An 18,383-nucleotide genomic window follows, 5' to 3' on the forward strand; every position below is an offset into this window, starting at 1 on the left:
TAAAAGAATTTAAATCCAGTTTCTTCTCTCCCATAAAGTGTTAGTGAAATAAGACCCTGGGAAAATTCCAAAGAGCTAGAGCAGTGAAAGAAAGTACAGATAACAGTTACTAGACCACTGTATGCCAAGAACCTTACAAATGTTATTTCCTTCATTCTCACAACAACTAATGAGATAGGTATTATCTGCACTGTCCTCCCACCCATTACACGAAGAAACTGAGCTTCATAGAGATGAAATAGCTTGACCAAGTTGCAACTAAGAAGCAGCAGATCCCAGATTGGAACCCAAGTCTGGGCTGTGTACAAACGCTATACTTTCGTCTCTAGCCCATATTATAAAGGGCTTTCTCTGTAATGGGCCTTCAAATTAGCTGTAACACTGAAAACTTAGCTCCAACAGGGTACACAGGGAAGATGAGCACAATACGCACCTTCCATATTCTTCATTCAACAAACACTGAAATGCATTAACATATGTTTTTCTAGCAATTACCATCTCATAAGAATATTAGTAGTAAGAAAAATTATAAGTTAACAATATAAACCTTTAAAGAAACAAAAAAGTTCAACATTATGGGGAACTGTGTTATAATTGTTATGTGGTCATTTAAAAATTTTTATGGGTCTCAGCACCAGACTTTTTAATGAAGCAATGGATTCCTCTCAATATAAATAAAAACCTCCCATATGCATTGTCTAATACAATCACAAAACACCATTTCTTTACTGACACTAAATTCTCTTACTTATATATCTCCTCCAAAGAGTTTTTTAGGTCTCGTTTCATACACACATTTAGCCTTCCTTGTAAGCATTTTTAAAATGAATGTAAATTCTAGGAAATTCTGGCAAGAAGCATTAAATTATTTTTAAATTATAAATAGTAATAATATGAAACAGGGACACCACTTATATTTTCCTGTTATCAAATATCTGCTCTGGTATCTTACACCTTAACGGAAAAGTGTCCATTAAAGTTTAGCTTCAGATAAAAATGATGTTATGTTGAAAACCATGCATGAAATAAACATAAATGTAAAATTATACCTTGTCTAAAGCACAAACTTTCCAATGAATGCTAATTTACAGAATTAATAATATTAGAAGTGGTTCCTTTGAGAATGAAAATAAAGAATTTTATATTTTGACTAACACAACATTGTAAATCAACTATACTTCAATAAAATAAATTTTAAAAATAGAAGTTTACTTTTGAAAACATTCTGACTTTAAAAAAGCAGAGAGAAGAATGCTGGAAAGAAAACAAGATGCAAGATTATACTCATTCAGTAAAGCCCTTTCTTGCCTTTAAAAATAAGACTATGTTTTCCTACCATTCTTCAAATATCTATATCAATATCTATCTACATATAAACATATATATGTATGTATAAAGTTTTATCACCACTACCTCTCATTGTATGGTTTAACTTTCTTTTGCTACCAAGGACACATTTATTAGACAGCTACCATGTACGAAAACCTATTTTTGTTACTTCAGAATGTATACCCAAATGACAAATGACTTTTTTCACAAAAATTGTCTGAACTGTAGTAGTACATAAAAACAGTACACGGTCCCACAGTATGCTGTAGATAGGACATAAAATAATAGAAAAAATAGAAACCTATGGAAAGTTAAATTTTTGATATTGTTATAGAGAAGAAGAAAATTTTTTTAATCCTTAGGCTGTATTTGTAAGAAAAATAAGAAAATAAAATGCTTAGGGTTTTTTTTAATTGGAAATTACCAAAATTTTCACCAAAGAATACTGGTTAAATCAATTATAACCCAAATATCCATCAGCAGAAAACTTGTTAAATAAATGACTAGAGAGCCACATAATGGAATACTGTACCCTGTTTTTTTTAAAAAAGATAAGGACAGTCTCTGTGTACTGATATTGCAAATCTGGCAATAACAAAAATAAGTACAGTGTGGAATGGTGCGTGCAATATGCTACTTTTAATATAAAAGGAAAAAATAAGAATGTATAGTCATTTTCTTTTACATTCACAAGCAAGTTCTTGAAAAACCCAAGAAAAACTAACAATGATTTCTGTGCAGAGAGGTTGGCCTCCAGGCAGATGAGTGTCAAGGATGGTGAAAGATATTCATGATATGTCTTTTTTTTTTTAAATTAATTAATTAATTTATTTTTGGCTGTGTTGGGTCTTCATTTTTGTGCGAGGGCTTTCTCCAGTTGCGGCAAGTGGGGGCCACTCTTCATTGCGGTGCGCGGGCCTCTCACTATCGCGGCCTCTCTTGTTGCAGAGCACAGGCTCCAGAAAGGCAGGCTCAGTAGTTGTGGCTCACGGGCCTAGTTGCTCCCTGGCATGTGGGATCTTCCCAGACCAGGGCTCGAACCCGTGCCCCCTGCATCAGCAGGCAGATTCTCAACCACTGCGCCACCAGGGAAGCCCCATGATATGTCTTTTTATACTTAGTGGTTTTTGAATCAAACACTCAATTAAGTAAAAAAATAGGAAATGTAATTTTATAAACAGTGCTGAACAAATGAATTAATTCATTGCTTGTTCCAGCCAACACCTGAAGATAGGGCCCATCTCCCAGCCTCTGTGGGAGGGTAGGAGCCTAACTTCGATAGGTACCAGTTAGCAACCCCAGAAGGGCTTCTTATGGACCAACCACCCCTCCCACTTTTTTGTAATTTTTCACTTTCCTGACTCTGTTCAAGCCCCTGCCATTCCTCCTCCCTCCACCCTCACTGTTCCTTTAAAACCCGCAGTCACATCTGCACAAATCAGAATGGGGCTCAGCACGTTCTCCTACTGTCAGTGGTTACTGAATAAAATCTGCTTTCACTGCTTTAAAAAAACAAAACAAAAACAAAGTGCTGAAAATGTATGGATATACCTCTCAAAATACTTTTCCATTTGTGGGACACCTTTCTTATTTGACATAATAGTCTATTAGGCTCAGTTTCTTGTCCTTATTCAAATGTATCTCTCTTTCTATTCAAAAGTGCAATATCTCACTTATATATCTATACATACATTTATAATGAATAGTATCTATGTGTCAGTATGCTCTGTGGATTCAGTTAGACAGTAGAGTCTTTTCCAGATTTCCAGAGATTAAAGGTTTAACGCCAATAAAGAAATTTTACAATTCACTTACCCATTCGGCCACCTTGCTCTGTACTTTTACCTCGGGGTGACGAATGATGTTTTGAATTTCTATGAAAATTCTATAAATAATTCCATCTGTCCATTGGAAATAAGATTTAGTCCATTAATTATATTTTACAGTCATATACTTACCAACTTACATTTACAAGGACATGATTTCATACAATTTAAAAGAAACGCCTTCTACATAGGTACAGAAAATTTACAAGATATTTTAACTTCATTCTCATTGACCTTTGCAACTTTTAAGAAATAGTTATCATTTAGTTTACTCTTATGAAGTCATTGCTTCTAAATTATCACCTGCATATGTTTCTTCGTATTTTTTAATTCGATAGAATTCTATCTCCTGTATGTAAAATGGTGATTTTTCAGGTACAATTTGATTTCTTGTAACAAAAAATTATCATTTTTTTCTATATTATGAAGAATGATAGTTTGGAATGTGAAAACTTGAGTAAGATGATGGGCAGAACTTAATTTGGAAAAGAACAGGCATCACATATTTTGGGCCCACAGCCCCTTATCATCTCTGTCCTCTTTCCCCTCTCCACTAAAGCAATTACTTCTACTAAGTTATTGAGTTGTATTTCACCAGATTTTTAATCAAAATTCTATAAATGTAGTCATTTGTATCAAGTAAAGGGGGAAAAAAGAAAGAATATTTGCAGATGGAATTTTAACTGGACTCACTTGCTTTTAAAAGAAAATCTTATGTCAGAAGGAGGTTCAGCTTTTTTTGGGGGGGTGGCAGGGTGCAATCTTTAAAGTAGTCTGCTGTATATATATATATTTTTTTCTTTTTTTTTTAAATGAAAGTCAAACTGACCAGCCAGGGTTTACTAAATCTCTCTCTATGTGTGCTATAGGGTACCTTACTAAAAGTAGCTAATCAGAAAAGAACTTTTTAAATATGGTAGATTATATAGAGAAAAAAATATTGATTCTTCATTATTGTCAATCAATCATCTATCTTCATGCTTACAAACATGAGAAAAGTATGCAGAGAAAATGTAAAAGTATATAATTAAAACAATGCGAAATAGATTTAATGAAGATTTGGGGGAGGTAGTAGATAAAAGTACAAAAGTATGCCTCTGGGAACTGCCAAATCTACCAAAATGCCAATTCCAGTCACACTCCTAAAGGAATGTTTTTCCACTACAGGGGTCAGAAACTCACGCTAAAATAAATCGCCACTCCCAGGTGTAATAATATAAATCTATGAAATTGGTACAAGTCCAAGGATATTTAGTTTAATTTATGCATACTATTATTCCAGCTTCTAAAACTCTTCAGGTATTTTAATGATCCTGACCTCATGTTCCTTTAAAAAGTATTCTGAATGAAAAATAATTCCAGGAGTATATTTAAAATAAATGATAATAATTCAAACCAAAAAACAAAAAAAAAACCTGTTTACACTGTAACTCTCATCATATCAAATCATGGACATTCTGAATGAACGCGAGGAAATTCAAGTTGCAGAAGTCCAGGATTCTATATTGATGTCAGGATCCGAGGGATATTTTGGGCATGTTCCCCGGTGCCAATAAAGTAACTGACAAGCTACCACTAGATGGAGACCTAAAGCATGTGTTTATGTTAGGAGTTGTATTCCTTCCCTCTCAGGAGAATCCTGCAAAATACTAAAAATCAGTATTTTTAATCATTCACATTTCTGAAATTTTATGGAAGCATCCAAGCGCTTAAGATGTTTTTCTTTAAATTTAAAATATTTCCACACTTTTTTCCCAATTCAGTTTTTATAAATAAGAAAGACATTACATATCAGAGTCAGCCTAAATCAGTTTATAAATATATGACTCTCCCTAGAGTCACATTGCTTATGCTAAATAAAATATGTGAATATACCAAAGAACCTATCCCTAAGTGTTAGAGATTATCCGGTGCTGTGGATCATTTTCCAGTAGTCTCTCTTCAGAAGCCTCAGAATGAGGTATTTATATATTTAGCAAAATTATTCAATAGTGTCTACTGGTTATACTTATTTAAACTTTTTGGATAATGTAGTCAACAAGTAATCCTAAGAAATGTCCAAGAATGAATTGTCAAAGCAAGATAAAATGTCCACTGGAGGGGACATTTTGGACTGCAGTAAAATAATTCTCTCAAGCATCGCCATTACAGAGAACGCACAACTAAGGCACACTGATGCAGGCTTTTCCCTGTCCTCCTAGTAGTCAAGTTGCCTTCTCCTATAGATGTAACAACTCACATTGTGTCTCAGTAGAAAAGCTATTCACAAATCTTCATATGTTCCAGACACTTCAAAAGATGTATTGTCCTACTAATGACATCCAAGCCTGAAGAATTTGTGATAGACTTTTTTCCAATTAGATAACTCGTCCAGCCACACAAAACTTCAAAGTAGAAACCACTGCTTGCCATAACAGATGTGGTATCAAAACATGTTCCTGTCTGTAGATCTTTCTCCAATTATCTTTCCCTTTTTTTTATCTTCTTAACACTCTCCTGAGAGTTTCTTGAAAGATATAGAAATGACAGACACTACTTTATTCTCCATTCAAGGGTATAAAATATAGGTTTGAAAAGGTAGGCTTTAAAATATACATTTGAAAAGATAAATGTTAAAATATAAACCAAATGTTATTTTAGATTCAAGATTATTTCTCTGAACTGGTGATGTGGCAATTATAGTATGACAGTGGCATTTATAATATGACTGGAGTCCTGTTCATCCTACACACATGATTTCTTTAAGATACTTGGCATATAAAGCTAGATTGATTGTTGGGTGCACACAAATATCCTGAGAGTGAATTTTTTTGAGTAGTCAAACATATGTGAGAAACTAGAAGCAATGATACAATTTACACTTGTAAGTTAGGTTTTTAGAACAATAATAAGGACTAACAAAGTTAGTTCCTTACTTGGATTGCTTGTGCTAACCTCACAAAAGTCTAATATTCAGCAGCAGTACAGTGATGTTTCAAGCATAGAACATATGATTTGGAATGGAAACAATGATTAGTCCAAGAGCTTTTCTTGGGAATGTAATGCAGAAGGCACAAAGGTTATTTGTAGGAATACCTAGATTATCTCTCATATACTGAAATATCTGTTTATGAAAAGTAGCTTAGAAGATAAGATTTTCTTAGTATATAATCTGAAGTATCAGATAAAAATCCTATTGAAAAATAACAGAAAGAACTTTACACAGGGGGATAGGAACATTTTACAAAAGCCAGGAAGATAAATTTGACTGATACACTGAAAAAATATGTCTGATTGCCAAACAATCTCAATCCCTCTCCCTTCTGACACCAGCATATCATGATTGACCTCAGTAAATCTCTTTAATAGTCCAGAGTTTAAAGGACTAGATAAGGTAGATAACAGATTTGATAGCTGTATATCTTTCTTACAGTGAACAAAACAGGGTTCCCTAATATATCAGATCATAGGCCGGAGAATGCTTACTACATCAGTTTCCCAAGGAATAAGAAAAGTATATTTGAAATTGTTGACAGTATGTGAATAACCTTAGATAGTCAAGGACATGACACTAAATCCCATTTATTCACAAGGTAAACAAGAAATTCTCTTTTCAATTATTTCAAATTTGACTACACCAAAGAAAAAAAATCTTAATTACAGTGTGTCTCTAACCCTTTGTTACCCTCTTTTTAAAAAGATAATGAAGGCTTTAGGTGCTGAGATGTGAGAAGGCAATAGGATATAGAGAGAATTCAACAGCATTGTTTTCATTACATTTACTTTCACTTTTCACTTCTATTTTATTTTTTTTTTATTTTTATTTTTTTTATTTTGTTTTCACTTCTATTTTAAAACAAGTAGTACTGGTTTCATTTTACAACAGTGATATTAATTTATTTATATGAATATAAATGTTTAAGTAAAAAAGTGAGTCAATTTAGGGGAAAAAAACTATTAAATAAATAGTAGAGGTGGTTCAAGGATGTGGTAAAATTGTTCAGATGGTACATAAATTTGAGTACACAATTCTGAGACTATTTCTAATACATGATGACTTTCAAATATTTTAAAATATTTTTAAGTGCTAGGATTACATTTTTATCAAGAATGATCTTAGAATTAGATTTTTTTTTCTTTAAAGTGGCTAAGTCAAACCATTTTAACTGATTCTAACATTTGCTTGCTTTGTTAAAACTCCAGTGAAGGTTATGACGCAGAGAGAGATGGACTGAACAAGGCTCTCTTCAAGAATGTCAGAAATGACATGATTGAGTGAATACAGCTCCACTCCACCAAGTCAAGGACTCTGAAGCATCATGTAAACGTTCTTGGGCAGCAGAGGATGTGCCAGTCCTAGAGGGAGAATGCCACAGAGGCTCTTTGTATGTTCATACAAAGAGTGAAATACTTAGTCAGAATTATAATATTCCCATCTACTGGCTGGGGTCCATATGAAATATGCACTGGAAATTTCAGCTGTTGTTGCTTTCTTGGGGATTGTTGGAATTTTTGCTCCATCATAAATCTCCTTGGTGTAACTACCAGAATAACCATGAACACTTCCCTGAATCGATGTCTTTATATCCCTAATGAAATTTATATCTACGTTTCATGTAAAATATTCCATACTTCCAATTTAAATGTCCTTAAATGTACAGGAAGTTGATGTAACCCCCAAAGCCAAAAGAAAAAATGAACTATGTGGGTTTCTTTTCTCTGGGTTTTGGTCCCTGGTGATATATTACAGATGTCTTGGCCTTGCAAGTTAAATGATTGGGGTTGAGAAAATTCCTTTGTTTCTTTTTTTTTTTTTAATTTATTTATTTTTGGCTGCGTTGGGTCTTCATTGCTGCGTGTGGGCTTTCTCCAGTTGCAGCGAGTGGGGGCTACTCTTTGCTGTGGTATGCTGGCTTCTCATTGTGGTGGCTTCTCTTGTTGCGGAGCACAAGCTCTAGGGACGTGGGCTTCAGTAATTGTGGCACTCAGGCTCAGTAGTTGTGGCTCGTGGGCTCTAGAGCACAGGCTCTGTAGCTGTGGCACACAGGCTTAGTTGCTCCACGACTTGTGGGATCTTCCCGGACCAGGGCTCGAACCCGTGTCCCCCGCATTGGCAGGCGGATTCTTAACCACTGCACCACCAGGGAAGTCCCCTCCTTTGTTTCTAATACCTCATATTTGAGAATACTACTGTGTTTGAAGCAATGGTGTGGTCACCTGATTGGAATTTCTCTTTTTTAGAAGAAACTGAAATCACTCACTCTGAATTACGAAAAGCCTATGCACTGTAGTTAATATAGGCAGCGGATTAAATAATAACTCAATTCACCTGGCATTTCTCCAGTTCATTTCTTATCTTATGTAACTGCTATATTTGCAAGTTACAAATAATATAAACAAAAACATGTATATATAGAGGGAAAAAACAGGAGGTATTGGCAGTTACTTGAAGTTTTGTCAGTCGATAATTGATTTATGATTTAATTGATATACAATCACATTCTAACCATTATTCTTCAACAAATAAAAACAGAGAGCAAAGTATTACCATATAAAAATGATTTAGCTGTCACAAATGTTTGAACATAAAGTTGGCCTTAGTGAGAAATTAAATTACTAAAATTATTTAGTTTTTTGAGATTATAAAATGCTTTAAAAACTAGTTTCCTTAGAGAATAATCTGACAGAATGTGATGAATATTTTTCTTCTCAGATCTCTAGTATAATGCAAATTAATTCCTTTAAATTAATGCCTTTCTCTTAAAGCTTCCTTTGAAAGAAATTTTAGCTAAAAGTGCAGAAGCGTGGCACTAGAAACGTACTCATTCCATTGGTCATTAGAATGGGGAACTCAAGGGAGTCAAGTGATATTTATTTTACTAGTCTTACAAATGTACAAATGTACCAATTGATTCTAACAATAGAAACTTTGTTGGAACATTAGATACTTCCACCCTTATAATACAATTTTTCATCAAGTCAGACATTCTACAAATATAAAGGATAATGATTTCTTACCATTCCTTTGTTTATCGGTTCTATTAGTAACAGGCATGTTAGTGGTGACAGTGGGTGGTGTAGTACTAGGAGAGTTTACAGTAGCTGGTAATAAAGATGAGAAAGATGTAATTTTGCAAGGAGCACATGAAAGTTAATATGGATGAGCAATCTATGGTTAATGCATGAAAATATATAGAGGAGGAATGGAAACCATTTCTTGCCACTAAACACAAGTCCCAAGGTTATAATGCATAAAATGAAGCAACGCTTTCTATGGCACATTAAGAATCTGTTCCCATGGCCTTTCATACCATATTGTATAAGAGTCTGGAACCGGCACAAAGGGAATGGAGAAAGAACATTTAGATTCTAGATCTAGGTTTGCCATCAAGAGGCTGATGACCACACAGCAAATGACTAAGCCTTATCCAGAACTCAGTCTGCTAAGTTTGTAAAAAGAAAGGTTAGAGAAGGAAGCCTGTACAGCACCTGTCAGCTTGAAAATTATCTAAAGTCAGTCTTTCTGATATACTGAGACTAGCAAAATAAAATCTCAGGGGAAAATGCACTTCTCCTAGAGAAGGTAAATGTAAAGAAAAACAAAAGAGAATGAAATGTATAGATGAAATCAATCATCTAAAGATCCCAAAAACTTTACTACACACTGATGGATAAAATGGATTTCATAAGGGCAAGTCATACAGGAGGGACTTTTCAAAACAGTATGTCAAGGCTATGCTTCTGATGTTACTAAAACTCTCAAAGATTAAGCCCTTATGTAATGGGTTATAACCCATTATGTAACCCTTTCCAAGAAATTCTGGAGGAACAATGTAAGTAGTAAAATAACTATACACATAATTTTCCTTTAGTTTACCTTAGGAGTATATTTGTATAAGATGTACCTTTCTATGTACAATAACCATTTGTTACGTATTTCTCTTAATTAGAAAAAAATTACCTAAATTTAAAACATTTCAGTGATTATAAAAAGACTTACCTTCTGAAGGCTCTTTAGGAAATATTGAATTCCTTATTCAAAATGTGTATTCTTAACTAAAATAATTTTCCATTCCAAAGTAATATATAACACTTAAGAATGGGGATTCTTTTTGAAAGTCTTTTATATTTTTAAATTATGAACAATCAGTTATATTTATTTAATGCAAAATACATCAATGAATATGAAAATGCTTTTTGGTCATTTAGGACATAGGGGGAAAAAAAGCTGGGCATCTAGTCCTTTGACCCAAGGAATCATTCCTACCTCAGATTAAAAGAAAAAAACAAAATAAAAATTAAAAAAAAATCTTCACACCTTGAATTAAGCAAAACTAAGGCTTTTTTCTATTTCATATAACTATTTTAAAACTACACTGAGTTCATAGAAAGAAGCTACTTAATGACTTTATTTTCTTAGGGTATTCATCAATAATAATATCAAGAAATAATGTCTCAGAAAGGAAACAAAGATAATAATGAATTACACCCCTTCTCCCTGACTACTCTACTCCCGCACTGGAGCTACAGAAGAGAGCTTAGGTTTCTATTCCTTCAATCTCACTTCTAACCCCCATCACTTTCATGTTATGATCCTCTTAATAAAAGATCCCGCTTTACAAAAGGCATGGTCATGATTCTTAATGTGGCACATAGAAATGCTACTTCAAAAAGAAATATATAATAGACTAAATGGATGAAAATGGGTCATGGGTAATTAGAAGAAGCATGATAAAATTAAAGCAAAATATATTATTATTTTAAAATTTATGTGACTATGGATTATTTAGCATGCAACCATTCAGTACGTAATATATATACTGACCATAGTATAGTCATTATGCGTTATAATAATTAATAAAAGTACATTCATATTAGTTCAAACTATTTTTATCTTACATACAAACTATTCATACATTCAAACTATTTTCATCTTAATATTGAAGTTACATTGCACATCATAAACTGCCTCATGGCCTTGTCTCAACTAACTATTCAACTTAATTTTTCCCCTTGTTTTTTAAACATGAATACTTTTTCAAAATATTGTATGGCTATATTATACTGGACAATATTCTTGAGACCAAATCGAGGGAAAAAATGAAGTCAACCTTTCCTAATAGCATATAATCATTCACATTTAAAAAACTCAGTGCTTTATGAAATGTGGTCATACAGTGTGTGAATGCATTCCTTCTCTACACTGCACACCCACACAACTAAAACACAGCCAGAAATTCTTCTGGTTTTGCTGGTTTCTGGCTTCTCAAGTGAAAAGATAAAATTCAAAACAATGACAACTACATTTTCCAAAATAGCAAGTAGGAAACAGAGACTCCAGAGGACGATGTTGACTCCCTACCTTGGCAAAGGGTCCCCAAATCTGCACAGTTGGCTAGTTCTGCTGCCGGGAGCGGGATCAGGTAGGAACCTCGATCAACAAAGAAAGATTGTACAAATTTGACTTATGATTTAATTATAGTAACCCTCCCAAAATATCATGAATCATCTGGTTGGTGTAATAGGAGCAACCCTGGAAGAGTCCACCAGTAATATTCCAACATCAAGAAAGTCTCTAAAGATCTTTATGTATCAATTTCCACAAATGTAAAATCAAGCTACTGAAATCTCCCTCAAAATCTTTAACTCCATCTACTGGCCCCATGCACACATGAAAGGAAAATAAGTGCTACTGCCCCTTAAAGTGTGAATAAAAAGTTCAGGGCCTTTTCGCATAATAAATTATAAGGCTTTGGTGGAAATTCATACAAATGAAATAATAAGAACATCAAAGATAAGTTTCAAAAGTGAACTTGGATGTTACTAACACTCATAAAATGCAAGTTTTTGGTTCATAGGCACTAGCACATGTTAGCTGCAATTCCAGAAATAAGTTTCCGTGACTGGAAACTTATTGGTCTCTGTGTCTTTTTATTTCAAGCTTTGCCTGGCTCATCCTCAGCAGTAAACAAATTTTGAGCTGATTTTCTAGTAGGAGTAGTGGATTTTTCTCTGTTGCACTAAATCTCCCTCTGGCTATTAACAGACTTTTACCAACAGGTTGAGGCTGAGGAAGATAGGCTAAACTTATCGCAAAGCATATTGTACTATGAATAAAGACAGAAGAATAAATACAAATATATATACATGCACATACATACACACATATATTTAATTTTTAAAGAACATTTCTGTAATAGTGACTACATTCTAATGTTTAAACATTTTCCAAACTTTCCTGTGGGAATGGTACATGAAGGCAGAGCAGGTACATGAGCCAACAAAAGATGTCTAATTAGGTTAATTGTGTGCATAATTAGAAAGCATCCCAGCAATTTAGCAGCATCTCAGGAGTCGTGGTGTCTTCATTCTTGATTGCCTCAGGCAGCTGGCCCAAGGAAGGAATCATGTTATCTCAGAAAGACTCAACCCTGCGGCCTCCAGCAGGCCTGCCATGTTAACTGGCAAGAAGATCTCATCACAGACCTTTACATGTTCATCCAATAAACATTCACTCACTGTTTAAAGTGTGTGAGACACAGAGGCTAGAAGAATGCTTTAAAACAATGCCTCTGCTCTCAGAGAGGCATGAATGGGAAATGGCTTCACAGTTCTCTGAGTGATATAGATGCATAGTGGCCAAAAGGAAGATGTGACCAGCAGCTTGGTGAGAAGGGTGAATAGGAAATCCATTACAAAGATTAACCGGAAATATGAGTGGTCACTATACTGATCAGGGGAGAAGAGACTAGAGATGGTTATTACTAGCAGACAGAATTACTGAAACATATACCAAGAAGGCAGTGAAATGGGCTGGGAACCCAGATGGCATGGCATCACTGGAATAGGACATTTATAGCAAATTGGTAGGAATGATCAGATATATAGGTGATGGACAGCTTGTGGAGGGCTTTGTAGAATGCAGGCACTATGAGTCCCCGGACTTTGTGTCTTTCTTCCAATGGCATATCCCACACACATAGTAGGTGGGTCCTCTGAATAAATTATTGAATGCAATATGAACGACTGTGAACATTTTGAACTCTTCCTTGAAGTAAATGGGAAAAAAATGAAAGGGAGCTTGGTGAGAAAATTGGCTTAAATTTAAAAACAATCACATTTGAGGCTCCATAACTAGCTAAAAGACAGGCGATACAAGAAGCATGAATAATACCAAAAATTCAGGCTTGATATCGTAAGTACAGTGAGGATAGACAGAAAGAGATGGATACAAGACATTTGAAGATGGAATATATAGGATTTATTTAGTGACTAACTGAAGAACAGAGAAAGAAAGGGAAGAATAGAAGAATTTTTCTGGTTTCCAACTTGAGAAATTGGTACACAATGATCTCATAAAAGGACATAGTAAATACTGGAAGGAAAGCAAACTTAGGTGGGGTGGGTGGGCTAAACAGTACATCCAGTAATAGGAGCTGAGGTACCTGTGTGACATCTGGTACACGGTGTACATGTTTTTGTAAGAGGCCTAGCCAGGAAGTACTCCACAGAAGCTATAGATGTGTCTGGGATCACCTGAGCTAGAAGATTTGATGGAACCATAGATATTCCTATATTTAAGTTTCAGATTAAAAAAAAAAAAGCTATAGATTTGAGAAGACAAAAATAGCTCTTGTAGAAGGTGATTTTACAGAATTCAAGTGAACAAAGTTTCATGGAGGGTGTGGTCACCATCAAGTATACAGAAAGGTCCAGAATGATAAAGACTGAGAAGACCCTTCACTTTGCACTGGAATTTTGACAAGAGCTCTATAGAAATTCTCTTCAGCAGCGTGGGAATCATGCACTCTAGATTTCCAATGTTTGAGAAGTGAATGCAAAAATAGGAAGCTTGGCTACGAAAGGAAGCAGAGATGGGCGGGCGGGGTAGGGGGGGTGTGGTGGTGTGTGTTTCCGATTAAAAACTTAATCTGTGTACTATGGAGAAAGAGCACGTGAGGAGGCAGAAGTTGAAGCCAGCCTAGAATTTGATCTTGAATGTTTTCTGTCCATTATTCCTTCCCATCATGCCCCCTTCTTGCATGACCTTACTTCTCATTTAGGTATTTATATTTTAGTAAGGAACTTCTGAAAACTAAAAAGCTTTTAAAACTCAGAATGACTGAGGAAATCTCAGCCACTATAACATGCAAGAGAGGAGACCCTTGGACTGAGTTTTTGTGCTTCTCAAATTCCACACAATGTTGGCAGACAAAGGCTCCTAAGGCCACTTCCGGCACTGATACAATATCTCTGGAAGACAAAGGGAGATAAGGGGACAGCATTGTGGGAAAGCAAGTTTTCAGGCTAACTACATTTCCACTGCAGATATCAAAGAGCTGAGAGGTGGAAATAAGGAGAGAAAATCAGGAGAGTTAGGATTTAGAGTAAGATATTTAACAATTTTCTTTAACATTTCATCAGTTTCGTTGTATGGTAAGCAAGTCTAAATTTCATCATGTGATATGCTTGTTATGGAAAATTGTAACATTTACTTCTCAGTATTAAACTATCAGTTGTTCCTTCTTGGGTACTTTTAGTTTAGCAAATTGACATTGCTTTATAAATACTTTATGAACACTATTTTATGATGATTCAGTATAGCAACAGAAATTAAATTTGAAGCATGTTTCAGTGAAAATGGTTTGAATACAAGTGACAAATTTAATTAGAAAGGTCTGGAATATTGATAAATGAAAACTTACATTACAAATATACCAAATTACAGAAACAAATACATAAAATATTAAAAATGTGCACAATCTTTTTATTTGTACCCAGTTCCATTTTCAGCATATCTGCATAGAAAAGTCATTCTCCCCATCAATTTTTCTAGGTGGACAGATTTACAAACCAGAAGATTGTTAAGGAAAAAGAGACAATTCTTTGTCTTGGCTATTAATATATTTATCATTAAGGAACTTTTTTCAGAATGTGACCTATGTATATTCACTGATATTTGTGGATACCAAATATTTAAAGGTATTTAAGGTTTAAAGGTATTCACTTAATATTAACTGCAAAATTTAAGGTTTAAAGGTATTCACTTAATATTAACTGCAAAATTTAAAGACAAATTTCCTTAAAAAAAAAGTAATCTCTAAGAAAGGGCAGTTGATGAAAAGCTGTAAAGCTGTTAATCTTTCTTCTCTATCTTTTGTTCTTCCAAAATCTTGCTACTGAAAGGAGTCAATATTTACCCAAGTTGTAATGAAAAAAGACTGAGTAGCCAATAAATAACCCATCTCACACCCAACTTAATGACAATCCAAATAACAGTTGACAGCGCTAAACTCTCATGTGAGTTGCACTAATAAGACAAATAATAATCCCTTTCAACTCCTTCTTTGCAGCTGTTACTAAATTGAATTTATTTTTTTTCATAAATATATTTAAAATAAAATTATTTTTGGATGCCATTTATGCTCATAAAGAGTTTGGGCATCTTCAAAGAATGACATCCTTTGTAAAGATCAGTGATTTCATCTCTATTATTTAAAAAAAATTCAGTCATCTAAAAATGTTACACTCAGTAATTTGTTAGGAATGAAAGGAAGGAGCCAATAGTGAATCAGAGTTTTATGGCTGTGAGGGACAAAACTGCAATAATTGAAAATGAAAGGGTAGGAATCCAGGAGTTGATGAAGCCTTGGTAATTAAGCATAAAATTTCAGAGAGGGAAACAACAGTCGGTCCAAATCCAGAAATTTCTAGAAAAGAATTAACATCAAACTTGGGTACTTGTGAACTGTGTCTTATCTCTACATCCATGGTGGTTAATAAATGGAAGTGATTAATAAATGCTTGTTAAATAAATGTAATTTGTTTGAACTTAGACTCTTCATTGAGTTACACAGTAGCACTCAGGAAAAAGCAGTCATCAGTAAAATAAATATAACTGGTATAGAAGGCACTATCTGTACTTTGTGAAAATTGATGGACATTAGCCAGTATCTAAACTTGAATCATAATGCAGGCAAATACTTGCACTTATGATTAAAGAGTCCATTAGGGAAACTGTCTATCCACGGAGGTTATAAAACTCAGTATTGTTTAATAAAATTGTCCTAAGAAAAAGAATGATGATATAAAATGAAAAGGAATTGCTGCTAAATAAAGCATTTCTTTCTGAAAAGGACTGACAAGATTAACCATGATTAAAAAAAAAAACATGCTGAAAATTTCCTAATTACGTATATTCCCTAACTATACTTAGAACAGCATAGGAAAACAAAAGTCCAATTATGAAATCACTAAAACATTTATAAATAAAATATTGATTTTATTAAGGTTAGGATACTTAATATTTGAAACAAACGACAGGATGCTTTAATGTTAAATGCAGTCAGTTCTGTTCTACCATCCTATTTTCATATTAAAATTTACTTAGCAATAGACCTTTGGAAAATCTATTCATTTTCTATCACAAGTTGACTCTGGAATGAAAGCTCATATTTAACAGACATTGTCAAGCCAATGGAATGTTAGGCATGAAATTCTATTTTGCCATTGGCTACTGTACTGATCATTAGTTTTGGGAAATTACCATTACCATAAACAGCAAGCCACAGTGTTCTGGAAAAAAGGAAAGGTTAAAATGTTAATAGAGCATACTTTTTTTCACTTATTCAAGTTTTGCTTAGCTAACAAGCTTAGATATAATCTCTGATACAGGTATTTCCTGTCAGTTAATAAGTGACTTGGGTTCTTCAACTCCCAAAGCTTATGATTAAGCAGCAGGAAACTCCCTCTCCCGTTATTAGTCCTGATACACAGTCCAGGATATCTGACTGTACGGAATGGGGGTGTTTAGCGTCATTGTGGAATGTCAAGAAGATGACTATAAAAGTTAAAGGAACTCAGACACTGACTCTGTAAGCTTGTGCTACTCCTTTGATTGAAGTCATTTTGAAAACTTACCAATGGCTGAGCCCCACGAGCACGTATCTGATGCTTTCCAGTAATCGTAAGGCTTGGAAAGGAGCTTTAAAGACCGTGTTAAAGAAAATATGAGGACTCCCAAGTATAACCCCTGGGCACGGGGACAGGAGACAAGAATTTTAGCCCACCAACTGCCTCGGCCACTTGTGTTTTCTAAGCTTCAGTTTCCTGCCCTTTATAAAGTGAAAGGCGTGGCCTAAATTGGGATTCTCAAACATGAGTGCCTACCCAGGCCAAAGTCAATCTACCGGGGGCTGGGGTGGGGAGAGTAAGGAGGGTGCTAAGGGCCGAGGGGACCTGGAAAGCCCCTTCAAAGAGGGTGGTCACCACTTAGCTTAAGCTGCGTTGGTCAGGCAGAACCACTAGACTAGTGTTCATTTTTTGTTTATCAGAGAATCCAAACATTCATTTTTATGTGAAATCAAATTTTTTAATGTTGGAAATAAATCATTATTTAAAAGCATTGCGTGGAACAAATGTAAATAAATGAAAACAAATCAGTGCTGCCACCACCACCTATGTCTAAGGGCTAAATTAGCCCCGGTGGGACTGGTCTATTATCTCTGGCCCAGAAGATCTAGCAGGTCTTTTCCAGTATTGTCCAAAGTGTGTGCTTCAGAAAACTAGACCCTTTGATGTTTTTGGTCTAGTTTCAGGGGTTGGCAGATTTTCTCTTAAAGGGCCAGACAGTAAATGTTTTAGGATGGTGGGCCATGTCACCTCTCACAGTCAACTCTGCAGTTGTAACACAGAGGCAGCCACAGGCAATAAAAAACCTCATGTGCATGCCTGTGTTCCAATAAAACTTTATTTACAAAAACATCCTAGTTTGCCAACCCCGGGTCTAGAGGATTTCTTAAAATAAGTTTAGGAATTCTTGTATACTACAGCCCTCACATTTTATTATATTAAGGTACCAAAGAAGCACTGCAGGGAAGAAACCTTATTTTGTTTAATACAAATACCACGCTAATACCTGGGAAAGCTAGTGTTTTGGCCAGCAGTGCTTTCTGGCCAGAAGAGACAGCTCTTGGACCTTTGTACTCCTCATCTGGGCAAGAAGTGACTCGCCTACTCTAGTACTACATCTCATCTTCTAGTCCTGCTTATTCTGAAACACAGTCTAAGAGAACACAGTTCTAAAACTGAACTTTCTGACTTCAATTCCTGGCTTGGCCACTTATTAATTAAATGACCTTGGATAAGTTACTTATCTCTTTCTGCAAAATGGGATTAATAACAAAACTTACATCATGGGATCTATGTTGTAGGAAATAAGTTACCATGCATAAAGCACTTAAAACAGTA

General features: G+C 34.8%; 1 protein-coding gene across 1 annotated transcript in view; it reads right to left on the bottom strand.

The window, feature by feature from the left end:
- Window positions 1–18,383, bottom strand: part of ADGRG6 (adhesion G protein-coupled receptor G6) — a 133,896-nt gene that overhangs the window by 47,663 nt on the left and 67,850 nt on the right. Inside the window, exons 5-7 of the mRNA XM_082406053.1 lie at window positions 11,497–11,565; window positions 9,153–9,236; window positions 3,145–3,230 (exon numbers count right to left, since the gene is read on the bottom strand). Of these exons, the coding sequence (XP_082262179.1) occupies window positions 3,145–3,230; window positions 9,153–9,236; window positions 11,497–11,565 (239 nt within the window). The remainder of the gene's footprint in view (window positions 1–3,144; window positions 3,231–9,152; window positions 9,237–11,496; window positions 11,566–18,383) is intronic.

The sequence above is a fragment of the Balaenoptera borealis genome, assembly GCF_965194805.1.
Source record: "Balaenoptera borealis genome assembly, chromosome: 9".
Taxonomy (NCBI): Eukaryota; Metazoa; Chordata; class Mammalia; order Artiodactyla; family Balaenopteridae; genus Balaenoptera; species Balaenoptera borealis.